A 15,541-nucleotide genomic window follows, 5' to 3' on the forward strand; every position below is an offset into this window, starting at 1 on the left:
CAAGACACACAGCAGAGGTGCTGGCAGTCGATGTTTGTAACTTTAGGGTTTGTCCTTCATTCCTGCTGCTGCAGCTGAAGCCCGTGGCAAACTTGCTCCTCTCTATATTTGGATACTTGATTGACACTGGCTCAAGAATGCCGTGACTGTGAACAAGGAAAGCGAAGAAACACACTTCTGCCTGAAAGAGTTTTTTTGTTTTTTTTCCCGTGGCACCAGCAGGCATGCTACACAGGAAACCATGTCAGAGAAGGGCTGATTAGTGCCTGAAAGTACAAGTCCAGACCTTAGCACAGCTTCCATCCTCGCCATGGGTGTGTGAAGTGTGTGGTGTTTTCTTTTTTTTCTTTTGGAGCTCTAATACCGTTCAGCAGACGGAAGCTGTCTGCGTCGGAGGCTGCTCATGGCACGCTCGCAGTCTAGTCTGAATTAGCTTTGGGTCTTCCAGTGCTTCAGCTGGTTGAACAGCAGTATAGAGAAGATGTTGGACCTAAGCTTTCTGACGGAGGAGGAATATGAGAAGCTTATGAAGGTGCTGCAGAGAGATGCAGAGCTGAAGAAAAAGGACAGTGATCGTGTCAGGTAAGAAAGACCGAGTGTTCACAGATACTGAGATCGTTGGGGAAGGGATCCTCAAACTAGGATGCATGTTTTTTGCATATAGTTTTGTGTGTGTAAATGCGTGTGTGTGGGTCTGAGGAGCAGTCGGTGGCAGTGGCCTTTTCCCTTTACCTCCAGAGCCGGCAGAGTCCTTCCATCTCCTCCCTTGCATTTTCAGTCACTCTCGCAGCTGCTTTCCTTCAGCAGAGCTGGCTGTGACTCCCTGAATTTGTCCACACGTCTTGGCAGATTGGGGGATCGGTGTTGTTTGATGGGAGCTGCCCCCTCCCTGGGCTGGCTTCTGCTTCATCATTTCTTATCCGGGGGCAGGGGCAGAGCACAGCCACGGCAGCGGAGCCAAGAAGAGAGCTTGTCTCACTTGTACCCCAGCTTCAAGACATGTTCATGCTGCCATCAGGTTGTTCTGGGTTTATAGCAAGCAAGAGGCTAAGCTGCTGGGCCAGGCTGTGAGCTGATGTCATTTGGCATAGGTCAGTTGAAGCCAGTGGAACGAAGCCAGCGGAGGACATGACCCTTGACTTTTTGCTGAGCCAGAAAAGACTAAGCCCATTGTCTGGGCCCGTGCTCGCTGTGCCGCACTTCTGCGGCAGCTCCTGAGGAGGCTCATGTCCAGCCCTCAGGTTACAAGAAGAGGGCTATAGAGATCAGCTAGCCAAGAGTTATTGGTGGTTGGGGTCTGAGTTTGGGAAGACCCGGATCCTTATCTCTGGTGAAGCCAACACTGGGATACATTTAATGTTAGCAAGCTTTTCAGGAAGATGCATAGTTTTGGTTTCAATGTGTGATCTATTCTGAGCAATAACTGGTGGAAGAAGCTAACTCAAGTCAATGTGATCACAGTGGGTGATTCGTACTACTGTCAGTAAGATCAAAATGTGTTCCTTAGTTTTTAGGTACCATAAGTTACCTCTGGTGCAGCACTGGGGCACGGTATTGTTATCCACTGTGTGCCCCCACAGAGAGGACTAATGACGTTTCCTCCACCCAGGGGTAGGATGTGGGGCCCAGTTGCTAGGGCATGCTCTCCCTTTTTCCCCACCAAATGTGCTGCCTCTTAGTCTCCCAAGTGTGCAGGGGCCATGTGGGAACTGAGGAATCGCCCACCTTGCCATGTCTTTCTCAGGACCTCACTAAAAGCAAGACAACGCCCCCTGCAAAGCCCTCTCTGGGGGCTAGGCTAGCTGTGCTGAGAGCAGGGGCTAGGAGGGAGTTTGTAATACTGACAGAAGCACAATATCCCATGACAGCTTGCCAGAAAGCAGAGTCTGCAATCTGTACCCGGTGCCTCTGCCCCGAGGCAGCCCAAATGTAACGCTACTGAGCGTGCAGCATATCTGCTGGCAGCTACAAAAGCTCCAGAAGTTGCACTGCGAAATCCTACGTTGCTCCTCAGACCCACACAGGAAGCTGCCCCCTTTGTACCCTCCAGCACCCTCAGCCTTTCCAGGGTGTTGGAAATCCTTTCCCAGAATTGCACTGAGCTCTGCAAAGGCAGGACCAGCAAACAGAGATCTAACTCAGCAAGTTTTTGTGCAAAAACAAAATCACTGGAGCAGAGTTAAAGGTACAGGTCAGTGAACAAGACACTTATTAGCCTGGGTGCCAAAAAAAAAAAATCAGCCATGGGCGTGTCAGGGCCAGTTACAGTAAGAGAAGCCGTGCTCAGGAAGGGGAGCTAACTGTTTGCATGCTGTATTTGGTTTGGTGCAGTGACCCAGAGGAAAGCTACTGTCTGCTGGAAATGTCTAAGGGCCAGACTGATGCTTCTGGCAGCTTAATGTGTTTCAGTATGGTTACATCAAGGCTGTGTTTGGTTCCGGAGTTCAGGAAAGGAATGAAAGAAATCCACAAAAGTGCCAAAAATAGACAAATCCTGCTGAAGGCAGCTAACCTGGCAGGTGTCTCCGATTCGGGTTTGCATTAACAACTGAATATCCATGTTCAGCATGTGCTCTGTTTTCCAGCCCAGCTAATGCAGGGAGCCACCTTCATTGTCATGCTGCTCTGAACCTAGGGATTTCACAGGGCAACCTCTGGAGCCTTTGTAGCTACAGGCAGATGCACTGCACACTCAGTAGCCTGGGGAAAGGCAAAGCCCCTGAGATAAATAGGAATTTCTTCTAGCAGTCCCCTTTGCAGCTGCCGAGGGAATGGTTTCCAGTTTCCGCAGCGCTTTGTCAGCTTCAGCAGAGTCACTGGGCCAGGAGTCACTTACTTGCAGGGAGTAATTGGGAAAGTGCATGCAGTGAACGTATTCGTGTGCATCCCCTCAAAGCCTGCAAGTAGGTGGGTTCACAAGAGCTCATTCGTGTTTCATGAGCCCTAAACTGCAAAGGGAGATTCTCCTTTAGCTCAGAGGCAGCAGCAGACGCTTCTGGATTCTACCCTCAATGTTTCCTGGAATTTCCTAGTGGCCACGGTGCGCAGCATTGTGGCTACATTAGATGTCTGGATGCCCATAGGCTTTTCACATTGCATAGGGCTTTCATTGAGTACCTTCCTGGAAATGCTGGATTTAGCCACCCAGTGCCTCTGTGGGGTACAGATATATTCAGAGACTTCACTGCCTCCGTTCCTCGTCTTCCAACCAGGGATAGGAAGTGTTTGCTTACACTTGTGAAGGATTGCCGTGGGCAGAACTTGGAGTAAAGCCCAGAACTAAACTCTCAAGTGGAAGAGTTGACCCAGTCAGTCTTGTATGAGAAAATCCACGTTTGCATGTCAGCGGGTGGTGGACTCAGCATGGAAAGTCCAAGCCTGAGATTTCCTACATGAGGCAGGACACTTACCAAGGCAGAATATGTCTGGATGATCAAATGCCTCAAGCGACACATTTAAGATGTATTCATATTCATTCCTGATGAGACTTCTTGGGGACTTGCCATTGGCCAAATGCTGCTGTTTGTGGTTAGCTTGACAGATGAGCAGGGTCCCCGGGCTGACTACCCAGGCTGCCTTCTAGTTTCCCTATCTGTAGGTGTAGATGAGCACAAATCAGATGAGCGGTCCCGGTGCAGGGGACCTGCAATTAACGTTTGTGCCTGCAATTCATTTACAGACACAAAAAGAGAGGCTGGGCTCAGGCTTGGTTGAAAATTTGGGCAGCTTCATGGAATTGGATTGCTATCAAGGCTCTGCAAGGCCCTACTGGACCAGTCATGGCTCTAAACTGGCTTGTCATGAGCAGGCGTTAAAATTTGCTTTCCCACCCTTCACCTCCTGGACACCCCCTTGAGCAAAGGGAGCATCTTCCCAAGGTAGAAACAGCGCCCAGAGATCTCCTTTCTATTTAAGCCTTTTTAACTTTGTCAGATGGGATCAGAATAAGATGTTTGGTGCAAACTCAACATCATTTCCTTACAAGTACGTGACCTATGCGCCTACATTCAGGCATTCTTTAATGCCTGTTCATTAGCATGTGTCATGACATTGCTTTCAATTGCTCCTCATAATATGAGCATTATTCTCCGACTGTTCGGAAAACAAACCCAGCTTCAGTCTTGGAGGACAGCTATGTAGTCTCCAGCAAAAATGAAACAAAATGAACAGATTTTTAGTCTACTTTATTCAGATATCAACAACATTCCTCCCCCTCCACCCCCTGAAAATACCTTAAAGAAACTACGTGTTAAAACTACGTACAGAAGTGTTGCAATCTGGCCAATATAAGGCCAGATGCTGTGTCACTTTACTCGCACTGTCCCCTTGCTGCTCGGTCCCATGGAAATGAATGTGATTATGCAAGAAGTAAGGCACTATTAGGTGTGGGTAAAGTTGCTCTGTGCTGGATGCCAGCTGGAGCTGTCCTTTTGCTCTTCCTTATTCTAAGCTGCCTGGCTGCCTCCAGATCCTTTATAAGAGTGCGCTAGGTATTTCCCAAGGGGAGATAGGTTTATGCAGCCCTGGACTGATGCCACTAGCCATTGACCACATTGGGGTACAATGGAGTCATAGAATATCTACACCAGTCAGTAAACTACTAGAGGTGAGAGAGGAGACACACAAGCTAATGCTGGCAGGAAATCAAAATGCGCTGTACCTTTTCTCGCATTGCAATTTCAGCTCCATTCACTGTCTAACATTGGTGAGGCTGAGTCAGTAACTGAAAGGGAGACCACAAGTTTGGTGCATGCTGCAGGAGGCAGCATCAGCGATTCGGAGGATGGCAGTCTTCCCGCTGAGTCAGAACAGACCCAGCGCCTCGGCTGAACAGGTGGACACATCCTCTTTCTGGAGGAGCCTGTGCTTCAGCTGGTTTGTAACACCCAGTTCTTGGTGTCTAGCAGTTCCCATATTCATGATGCAGTGACATATTTAGGAAGAGGATGGTGTTTTAGCTCAGCATATGTCTGCACCATTTCCACAGGAGCGCCACTTTCAAACAAACCCTGTCCATCCATTCCCACCCGGCACGTGCCAGTCCCAAAATGAGGCAACAAAGCCGCCTTAAAAGGGTAACTTCTCACTGCTGCTCTCAAGCACACTGGAGACAGCAGTGGGAGGAGGCACCCCAGGGTGGCTTCACGGCCTTGTTTCTGGGAATGGTGTGTATGGAGTGGAAGGGCATGCTTGAGAGCACTGCAAAAGCAGTGCAGACATCCCTTTGTCTTGCCTAACTTCTACCTTCAGTAATTACATGCAGCCCACCTGACTTTTCCTGCATTTTAATGGGAAATAGTATTTGCCTTTACCTCCTATCCTTAACTGTTAAATCAACCCACTGTGCTCTATCCCAGAAGTCAGTGAAGAGATTCCTAGCTCTCTGAAATTTTGGGAGAATATTTGTAAAGATTTGTAATACCCTAATATTAAAGGCACTACAGAGATACTAAGTGTTATTAATTTAAGCAGGCTTATATACACCTCGACAGACAGGTGTGTCAGTGTGTTTTGTGTGTATTTGTATCCATTTAACCCCATGTTAGTCCAATGATACCTTGATTAAACTCAGTCTCTCTGGCTTTCTCAGACTGTATTTGAAAGCAGTGTTGTGTGAGGCTTTCCAAAGTCCTCATGAGATCTGTCAACTGGATTCTCCTAGGACTTCTAGTTTGTGCCATAAAAATACATTGAGAAAGGTTTTATTTTGTTTTTTTCTCCACCTCTTGCCTTTTTTTGCATATACCCTATTTGTCTTTTTCTCCCTAGACGATTGCAAGGCTCTATCCATGATGAAAAGAAGAAGAAGTTTGTGACTGGTGAATGGTTTTATGAAGTGAAGGCAAAGCGTTTTCAAGAGGAGCTAGAGGGGCCAGATCTGCTTCGAGCATCAATTAGAAGGAAGAAGGGCAAACTAGAAAGTAAGTATCATGCAGAGCAATGTAAATCCACCTGGACCCAACAGGTGAGACTCAGTCACTGGTCCTCCATGTTGAGCCCTTTGGGGCAGTAGGCTTTGTATTTGCATTCTCAAAGGGCTATGCTAAGCTCTCTGGTCAACATTGGAGATTATAACTGAGGCAATGTTAGGGTGAACTTCACCCAGGTGCAAAGAACCAGTGCAAGACCTATGCTCCAATTAAGTTCACTTGACCCCCGTTTTAAAGACATAGCTGGGAGCAAGTGGCACATAGTGCCTGGTTTGTTTTCCCTGCACTGGATTGACATGTGCCATAAAAATTGGAGCCAAAACAAAATGGATTCAGACTCTGAATCAATACGAGATAAATTTAGCTACAGTGCAGCTGGCATGGCTTCACCAGACATGGCAAGTGGCTGTGGCCCAAAAGTTTCCAAAGTGCATTCTCTCTGCTGAGAAGTGAGCCGGGTTCACTGCACCGTACTGCCCTTGTACGGATGAAGGAGTTTAAGGGCACCATTTCTCTGTTTCTCTCCCACTTCATCATCTCTTCTTATTAAGTGATGCATCTGCTAAGGCAGGCGTGTGGTGTGCAGGAGCTTGGGGAGGGGACAGGCAGCACAGTGGCAGGTAGTGGGGGAAGCAAAGCAGCAAACTGGGCCAGCAGCACAGGGCTGGGCGTGGAAATCAGAGCAGCAGACCAAACAGGGGAAGAGGATCGGAGTGGCACTTGGAGAGAATGTGGGGCTAATATGTGGTGCATTTGCCCGAAAGGTTGGCTCCTGTTGTGCCAAGGCATGACTATTGCTATTGCAGCAGCTCCTGAGATCCCAGCTGAGATGAGCACCCAGTGGTCCCATGTGCTGTATTTGCAGCAAGGAAGAGTCCCTGCCTTGAAGAGCTTACAAGTTAAATCTACTGGAACATCTGGTGAATGTGTTGCTTTCAGGTAAATTACTCTGTCCACCTCCCTACACAGAGGGGACAGAGTCCCGGTGGTTCCTGGCTCAGAGGAGAGAGTGCTGCTGCTTTAGCACCAGCTCGTTCTACCCTGTTGCTCTTGTGCAGGTGCTTAGCAGGGCTGGGGGCTGGCCTGGATGTGACCACCACTCCCGACAGTACAGTCCTGCAGGGAGCTCTTTCAAGAGCCAGACTGTCAATGGGCAAGAAGGAGACTGAGAAGAGAGATAAGTGTATGGCTTCTTCCTTTGATCTGGTCCTTCCTTCTTGAGTCTGCTCTCCCTGTCACTCTGCTAGGAGGAAGGAGGATGCAAACCTAGTACCTTCAGCAGAAGACTGACAAAACAATGCAAGTTTAATCCTGTACAAGGAAATAACTCCAGCCGAGGTGGGACAATGCACTTTCAAAGTGCAATATGTCTGTTTAGTGCCAAAGCTAGGTGCCGTAACAAGGGTGTGTCTGGGGCCTTGGCTTAGTGCCATGCAGGATGCGCTGTGCTTGATTTGACACGCAGCTGAAATCCGTGGTCATTTATGGAACACAACTAATGTGACTTGACTGCGAAGGGCGCCGAAGAAAATAGAGCAGCTCTTTATGAGAGGGGCAGGGCTGCGTGATGAGTGCAAATGTAACCAGCTGGAATTGGCACTTCTGACTGAACATTTGTGGAAATAGCAGCGGGGATGATTCACATCATCCTGGACAGAAATAGCAGGCAGTTCCGGCTCTGCAGAAATGCCGCAGGACTGGACGCCACTCTTGCACAATCTCCAGATCGATTATTTTGTGGTGGAGGGAAATCACAGCTGTGCAGACATGCTGAGGTAGTTCCCAGCTCTCAAGCTGTGGTCATGATGGGCAGCTCTAACCAAAGTTTACCAAGGACTCTACAGTTATAATTGCTCTTGAAGCCTTCACAGAGTCCACATCAGGTGACCTGCCAGCCTGCTTTTGCTAATTTACTTGGCTTCATATCCATCTTCCCTTCTGCCCACTCATCTTGGTGCTCCTTTACTAAGCTCATCTGTGTTTCCTCCTTCAGACTCTCTAAAAGTGCAGGCTGTGCTTTTCTGTCCCCTGGCTCATTGACCTGGATCTCTCGCACTGAGTCCCTTTCCTTCTCAAAAGCCCCAGTTCAGCAAAGCGCTTAAGTGTGCTTTTAAAGCAATGCAACTTAAGCATGTATCCAAAGTTAAGCACATGGAAAATGACTTTGAATCAGGACCTTGTACTATTTTAATTTCTCTCTTAACTTAACCCTCACTTGGTTGATGTAGTTTGGAATAGATCACCGATGTCAGTGGTTCTGTATTGAAGAACTGGTCCTCCATGTTATATGAATCACCTTTTATACTTGCTCTTCAGTGGGGGGTTTCACTGAACTTAGGTTACAGAGTTGCTGTAATAATGCAGGAGCAACTCATATTATTTTTTCCAGGTTGAAAGTGTAAACAGATTTTTTGGGGGAGGGGCATGGAGAGCTATTTCCTTGGGTTTTATTTAAGACCTGGGGATTAAATGCACTGTTGTATTTTATAAAACTTCTGGAAACTTAAAAAATGACAATCTCTTCCCAACACAACTGTGTTGCAGCCTTGGTGGTGCCCGCTCTGGAATGCAGCTTTTTTTCTAGGGTCTGCAACAATGTCAATAAGTTAAAACAATATTTACACAGAGGCAGGAGTTTCAGCAGGCCCTGTGTCATTGTGATGGGGAAAGGTCAAGACAGGGCCTCTTTTTCTATGTGCTGGCTAACAGCCAGCATTGAATTTCAGTCTTTAGGCTTTTGCCTTGTGAGCGACCCTGACATCATTAGCAAACAGCCCAGGTCAGGAGATGAGCAGCCACAGGCAGAAATGTTTTAAGTCCTGTTTTGTTCAGACTTAACTCCTAGGGTTGTGATTTGGATCTAGGGTAAGTAATAGACATTTTTTTTTAAGGTTTACCTCTAAAAAAAACCCCCAAAAAGAACCGTCTAAAAAATGTGTCTTTGAACATGTATTTTGGGCAGCGGGAAAAATATTTGTTTAAAAAGGCCCTGACAAGTGTTGTTAACCTTATTATTATCTAAGGTTGTGGTTAAACTTTACCTTGGTCTTCCTTCTCCCATTCTTCCTTTCCTCTTCTTGCCCCCGATTCTCTCTATCTTTCTCTAAAGACTGTTTTTAAAATCAGTAGCAGAACATCTATGTGACTATTACTTTCAAATAGATGTTTCCCCGTTACCTTCTCATTGACGTATTCTCAGCTTTGGGTAGAAGTAAGATGTCAGGCACTGAAGCAATTCTTTTTATCAAAGACTTCGGTTATTTGCCAAATGCTGATATTCCCTTGCTGGTAACAGACATGTTTTCTTAACATACAAGTGGAGCATATGTTCTCTCGATGATTCCCTTGATAAAGATCAGAATTATGCTGGTGTCCTTCAGAGAAGAGTTTGGCCTGCACAGGGAGGAATTACTAGCATCTTTCAGGCTGGGACATACAACATGGCCCCGAGTCTAAAATTAGTGAGACGAAGGCTTCTGATCACTGTCTTGTCAAAATGTTACCTTTTCCCTATGGAGATCAGGGCTGTTCATCCTGCGGACAGGTGAAAAGTCCATTTTTAATACAATGCTCCCATGACTCAAGAAGGGCTATAAATCCTGGATGAAAGCCCTGGGCATTATGTTAGGATGTGGAGGGATCTTGGAGAGGTCCTACCAGCTGGGCACTGACATCCCCTTTCACTGCTCAACTCCTACCACAGAGAAAAGGAGGAAATGAAAATATTATCTTCATAAAAAGGCCCAATAAGCAGAGATAGGACCCCCAAAATGAGACGTTCCAGAGATCCTGTGACCTCTGCAGAGGATTTTCGTGTTGTTAGTGGTTTTATGTGGAATACGCTTGGACACTCATATAAATCCAGAAGATAAAGAGATGGACTTTGGGTACGTGTTCACTATAGTCTGCAACGTACTGTAGTAGAGGTACAGATGTCTCTACCTGAGCCATCTGCGAATGAGTTAGTTTGGGTACCGGAAACACTCTCTCGGTGGCAATACAGACTTCACAGCCGGCCTATTTACCTTGGTGAGAGCAGTGGAAATTAGCTCTGGCTAAACCACATGCTGATGTGGCTATATTGCTTCAGATACTCAACCCCTCCACTGCTTATAGCTTCTCTGCACTGGACTGCAGTCTGCAGTGGGACATACCTTTAGTCTAGCATGATCAGAGCTTGGCATGGAGTGCATCTCTCTAGGCTGGAGATAATGAATAGTTTTTAAATCCTGTGAGGAATGTGATGGTAAGCACAGGCTTGCTGTTGGCTGTCCTACCTTATTCTTGCTGTGAGCAATTTAATGAAGTTTGTGGTAACAACTTGTGCTTTATCCTGTGAAAAATCAATGCATGAGAAGTAAAGAACACCTAACAGAGCAGCCAGTTCATCTTCTGGCTGATGCAGAATGGCTCCCTGTAGGACAGTTTCCTGTGTTATATCTCATACGCTGAATGTCTAAATTTCCGAGTGATTGGAAATGGGGAGAAGGTGGAGCAGTAAAAGTATTAGAGCTGTATGGTTAGCTGTACCTATTTTTTTTTAAAGAAATGTCTGGGCACGTTAAACTGGTTGAACAACTGTTAATTTAAGATGGAATGTGTCTGTCACTTTTTGTCCTCAATGTTACCAAGGCTACTGTGCTTAACTCGACAGTGTCGAACTTGTTTGTGATGAAAGGAATCAGATATGACAGAATTGATTTGACGGAGGCATCTAAATGCATAATAATCCAAAATGAGATTAAATAATGTATTAAATAATTTAAATGCTGCAAGTGGCAACAGGGCAAAAGGAGCTTTATTTGAACTTTCCCTGAAGGACAGTGTACAGAAAAAGCAAATGTGATGCAATGCATTTAGCAGTGAGTTCAGGGGCGGATCCAGGGGGGGTACAGCAGTACAGTCACATCCCCTTTGTTTCTTGGTCCACCCAAAGTTTACAACCACCTACATGGAAATGGCAGTAGCATTTCTATTCAGGCAGTGCTGAGGGAGTCAGCTGACTTCTTGGTTCATTATGAACTACTTGATCCCTTCTGAATTCTTCTTTCCACAAGTGTTAATGACCCTCTCTTCTTTTTAATGGTCTTGATGCTCCATCAGTCCAGCTAGCCTTTGTTCTGCCATTCTGCTGTCTGTCAGCTGCTCCTGGTAACAAAGCTCCTATTTCACAGCCCTGCAGATTGTTTTTAACTCCTTCTGAGGCCGTTATATTTGTTTTGGCTTCAATCTTAAACTGAATAATACAGCTCAAGGCCTCTAGCCAGTTAGCAATGCTTCTAGTTTATTTTTAACTGGAGAAAAATATGTGCTGTTTGAAACGTGATGATGCACCTCATCAACTGCACCCCCCTTTTCAAAAGTCTGGATCTGCCTTTGAGTAAGTTGCAAGCTGAGTGGAATTTGCAAGTGTCGAGGCCTTCCGGGGATGAGGGGCAGGGTATAAATGTGAGAGGTCTGTTGTGATCTGTCCGTTCCAAGCTGGCAGGAGGCTGCTTTTCCTTGTTACAGCTCTGATCGTTCTCCGAGCGCAGTTCTCTCTGCACAGTGGCTGTAAAAACAGCACAACTTGCGTGCTCCCTTTACATGTGAGGGCGCTGTAGCTGCCAACCTTAGTGGCTGCCACGTGTTAACGGCAGAGCAGCAACAGCTCTAGGAAAGGTTCTGTTTTGTGCAGCTGTCCCGCTACTTAAATTCCAGGTTCAGTCTTCTAGGCTCACTTACATCTGTGCAACCCAGATGAAGACTAGAGAGTTGTACATACGGAGGTAAGGAGAGATGAACAGTGGTGCACAGGCCTGAAAAAACCCAGCATGATTTTCTAGATTTGAGGAACACAGGTTCTCTCATATTGGATCAGAACAGGCATCAGACACTGACGTTGGCCATCCACAGCTCTGACATTCGCTGGCACCAGAGGCTTCAGAGGAAGGGACAGGCTCCAAGAGTAGGCAGTTGAGCCATAACCTGCCTGCATAGAACTGTGCAGTCCCATTTTTCTAAACGTACTGCTGAATGGCAAGTAATTTTATACACGATGGATTGTACAGGGCTCTGCGAAATGTAGCCATCTGATCACCTATTTATAGTATATTTAATGGAAGATGTTCCAAAAAGTGTTGGCAAATTTAGTAACAGGTGTATATACTCTTAAAGAGAGACCTAGCTTAGCAATGAATAAATACACTGTGGCCTCTTGTATTTTTCTTTTAACTGATCAGAATGAATTGGGTTTCTTCATTCTTGTTTGAGATTTTCTTTTCTTGCCTTCTGGTGGACAGGAGACTCTTTTACCAGTTGAGTCTTGGCAATGTTTTTTTTTCACTGGCACACTGTTCAGAAGCTAACTGTCTTGTGTTGTTCCTTTCGGTTGGTACGGCAGAACTCGGGAGGCATGGCTTATCCCTGTGCCAGGGCGAACAATAGGGATCTTCTCTATTAACTGTATTGGCTGCCTCCTTTGTTTGCCAAGATCAGATGACTTTGACTTGAAACAGGAAGAGGCTGAATTAAAATCCTGGAATGGATTAATTTTATTGACAGCCACTGTTAAGGTTTTGCAGCGGTTTGACAGCTTCTGTCAGTAATAAATTCACTAACCAGATCTGCTTCTGTTGTCACATGACAGCGGGTTGGGACATGCTTTTTATAGTGCTGCTCCTGGAAGTGGTGGCTCTATGCAAGCATCTTTTGCTTTCACTCCTCCACCCCCATTGAAGCTGGTGGATCTGCTGAGCAAAAGTGAGCCAACCTGGCTCCCTCCTAATTACCCTGTGTTAATGTTACAGATTTATCGTTGGAATGCATCATCTAACAAGCATTTGTTTACACCAGCATAAAATGTAGCAGCCATCACAATTGCTAATTAAATATCATTTCTCAATCCTCTCTGTTATATAATAGATGAGGCTAATAAAGACATCTGCGAGGAACTGGAAGACAAAGCAGCTTCCCTGCCATCAGAAGCAAGATGTCCTTCCTCCCCTGAACTCCCCCCAGATTTGTGGGACGAGAGGTAACTCAGTAAGGATTGTTGTTTTAGTACTGGCTAGTGGCCACACACACTGCAAGTTCGTTGCCTCCGTTACTTTCATGACATATTAAATACAAGTTAAATCTTGGCCAGTTAACAGAGTTTTCATGCTTATATTAAGAATGGGTGTGTTTGAGAGTTTGTAAATTCTTTTCCAGGTATTCTCCATTAATCCTGACTGGTAATGCCCCTTGTTCCATCAAAGTTTTCCTGCATGATTTGATAAGGGGGCCAGTAAAAAGGCAGCAATGGCCAGTGTCAGGATATTACAGATAATTTTTTTCAGATTATTGATAATTTTGAATATGTTTAATTTTTGCCTTTGTGCACCGTTAACAAAGCGAGCTGCTTTAGGAAATTGCTCACTTCCTGGCAGTTCCTTGCCACCCCTTTGCAATGATCTGGAACGCTGCAAATGTTTTATGTGCACTGTGCAAAGCTGCCCCATAAAGCACCTGAACAAGCAATTTGGTGACCCCCATTCTGTGTTTTTAGGCTATAGATAAGCCATTATTGTATTTGCATTTGGGTGGATTGTTTCCTGTAGCTCCTTTGTATTTTTGTCAGTCAAATAAGAAATTACTCCTAGCAAGTGGGAAGCGAGTCAAGACATTATTAAATAAGCAGCCTGCTGCTGCTGCTGCCACTCCTAGTGCAATTTTCTAGTGGGGTATTTACGAAAAGGGCAGAATCTAAAAGTCTTTTCACAGAAGAAAGTTCTCTCTGCACTTGCATCCCCAGCAGAGATGTGCCTTCTGTTGTGTTTGGCCAGACCCTGAAATCCTTACTCGGTTTTTATCATTCCTTTTTTGGGCAGTCAGACTTGCAGGCCAGGCATTCCTATCCTGGATCTGACCAGGGGTCCCTCTTGTCCAGCATCCTCTTGCTACCACCAGATGCTCCTAGAGAAGGTGTAAGGAATCATGTAACCTGTCCACAAGGAAGTTTTCATCCTAACCACCAAGCAGTTAGCAGTTGATTTCTGCCCTGAGGCATAAGGGTTTACAGCCTATCTATTATTTTTTACTATCTAATATAATTCTAGGTGTTCCCACTATCTAAAATCTCTGCCTGTAAGCTGAATAAGGAAGAGCTGGGAGCCTACTCGTGCCCTGCTCCTGGAACCATGTGTAGAAGGGCATCTCTCTCTTACATGGAATAGGAAGTCTTGTGCTGCAATGGCAGTAGGATATCTGGGAATGCAGGCATGAACATAGAGTGGACAATGGATGCAATGAAGATGTGAGCGGATGTAGGGGTGGCCTTTGGCTCCTCCATTTCAAACAGGAATCTCAGGAGAGCCTTCAGCTAGGGAAGGCATGGTAGAACGATCCTCCCTCACAGCCAGTTGGTAAAGTGGGACAGGGGAGCAGCTGACCAAATTATAGTAGAGCCCTGGGGCTTGTCACAGGTGTCCTGTCAATCCTCTGTGGGTAGTTGAGGAATATGAGGGTCTTAAACAGCTGGATCCATAATCTGTTCTGTAGAACGTAGTGAGACTGAGAATCCAGGGGAGGGATCTTATGGCGTTTTCCTTCTTCTTGGCTTCCTTCCACGGGTTTCACTGGAAAGGTCTGGCCCTGAATAAACCTAGGTCAGACCTGGCTAAACCTGTCCATTTATTTTATTGATCATTATCTCTACAGAGGCTCCTTTGACTGCAATGGGGGATTTATGCATGTAGGAGCAAGCCTTTGCTGTGCCCCAAGCCATTCCAAATCCTAATGAGGAAAATAATTGAAAGCATCAGGCCTGGGTGATCTTAGCAGACAGGGGTCAGCATAAACAGCTTGCAAAATTTAGAAATAGCAAAAATTGCTGAATGGACAGGTTAGATCACCCTGTGGGGGAACCTCACTATAGAACTTGCTTGTTCCATTTTATTTTTGATCTTGGAACTTACATCTTTGCTAACACGTCTCTCATCTGCAGATCTAATCCAGCTGGTTTTGATTCTTCAGAGGGATGTAGCAGCTCGCCAAAGCCCAAGCCAAGACTCTCCAAGCTTCCATCCACATTGGAAAAGGTAGTATTCACACACAGGCTCTGTATTGCACTTAATGATTCCTGCAGCCTGCATACAGGCTGCATCTGCTGGCTTATCGAGGAATCCTGATGGCCTGACTGCTTAGTGTCCATGCTGAGATGCAACCACACTTTTCCAGTTTTGCCTGTTTAAAGACCCTGACAGGATTTATTTTTTTTAGACATCCAGGATAAACAATATGTCACCAGCAAGGAGCAACACTAGAGTAAATCCATTCTTGTCTACAGCAGAGAACCTGCAGCTGGTTAAAAAAAGTAAGTTTCAGCAGTGTGGACTTTTATTATTTAGCCTGGATGGCATCTAGTTACAAAAAGTTGTTTGGTTTGTACATAAGGAAGGTGGAGCCATTCTTACTTCAGCATGTAAGACTGGGGTCTCTGAAGTGTATAAACCTACTATGGCAGACATAGAAAGGAAGGAGAGAAACCTACTATGACTAAACTACACTAAACTTGCTTTGGATCCCCTGGTATTTTTTTTAACTTTATTAATAAATCCAACTTAAATAACAAATGTAATGTTTTTATATAC

General features: G+C 45.7%; 1 protein-coding gene across 1 annotated transcript in view; it reads left to right on the top strand.

Moving 5' to 3' along the window:
* Positions 1-8: 8 nt before the first annotated feature.
* The window catches only part of LOC109300750 (synaptotagmin-like protein 2), a 38,686-nt gene continuing 23,153 nt past the window's right edge, over positions 9-15,541 (top strand). The window contains exons 1-5 of the mRNA XM_019521557.1: positions 9-582; positions 5,770-5,921; positions 12,834-12,945; positions 14,896-14,989; positions 15,171-15,264. Coding sequence (XP_019377102.1) covers positions 482-582; positions 5,770-5,921; positions 12,834-12,945; positions 14,896-14,989; positions 15,171-15,264 — 553 coding nt within the window. The 5' untranslated portion in view covers positions 9-481. The remainder of the gene's footprint in view (positions 583-5,769; positions 5,922-12,833; positions 12,946-14,895; positions 14,990-15,170; positions 15,265-15,541) is intronic.

Source organism: Gavialis gangeticus, unplaced genomic scaffold (assembly GCF_001723915.1).
Source record: "Gavialis gangeticus isolate Ggan-Ray unplaced genomic scaffold, GavGan_comp1, whole genome shotgun sequence".
In the NCBI taxonomy this organism is placed as follows: domain Eukaryota; kingdom Metazoa; phylum Chordata; order Crocodylia; family Gavialidae; genus Gavialis; species Gavialis gangeticus.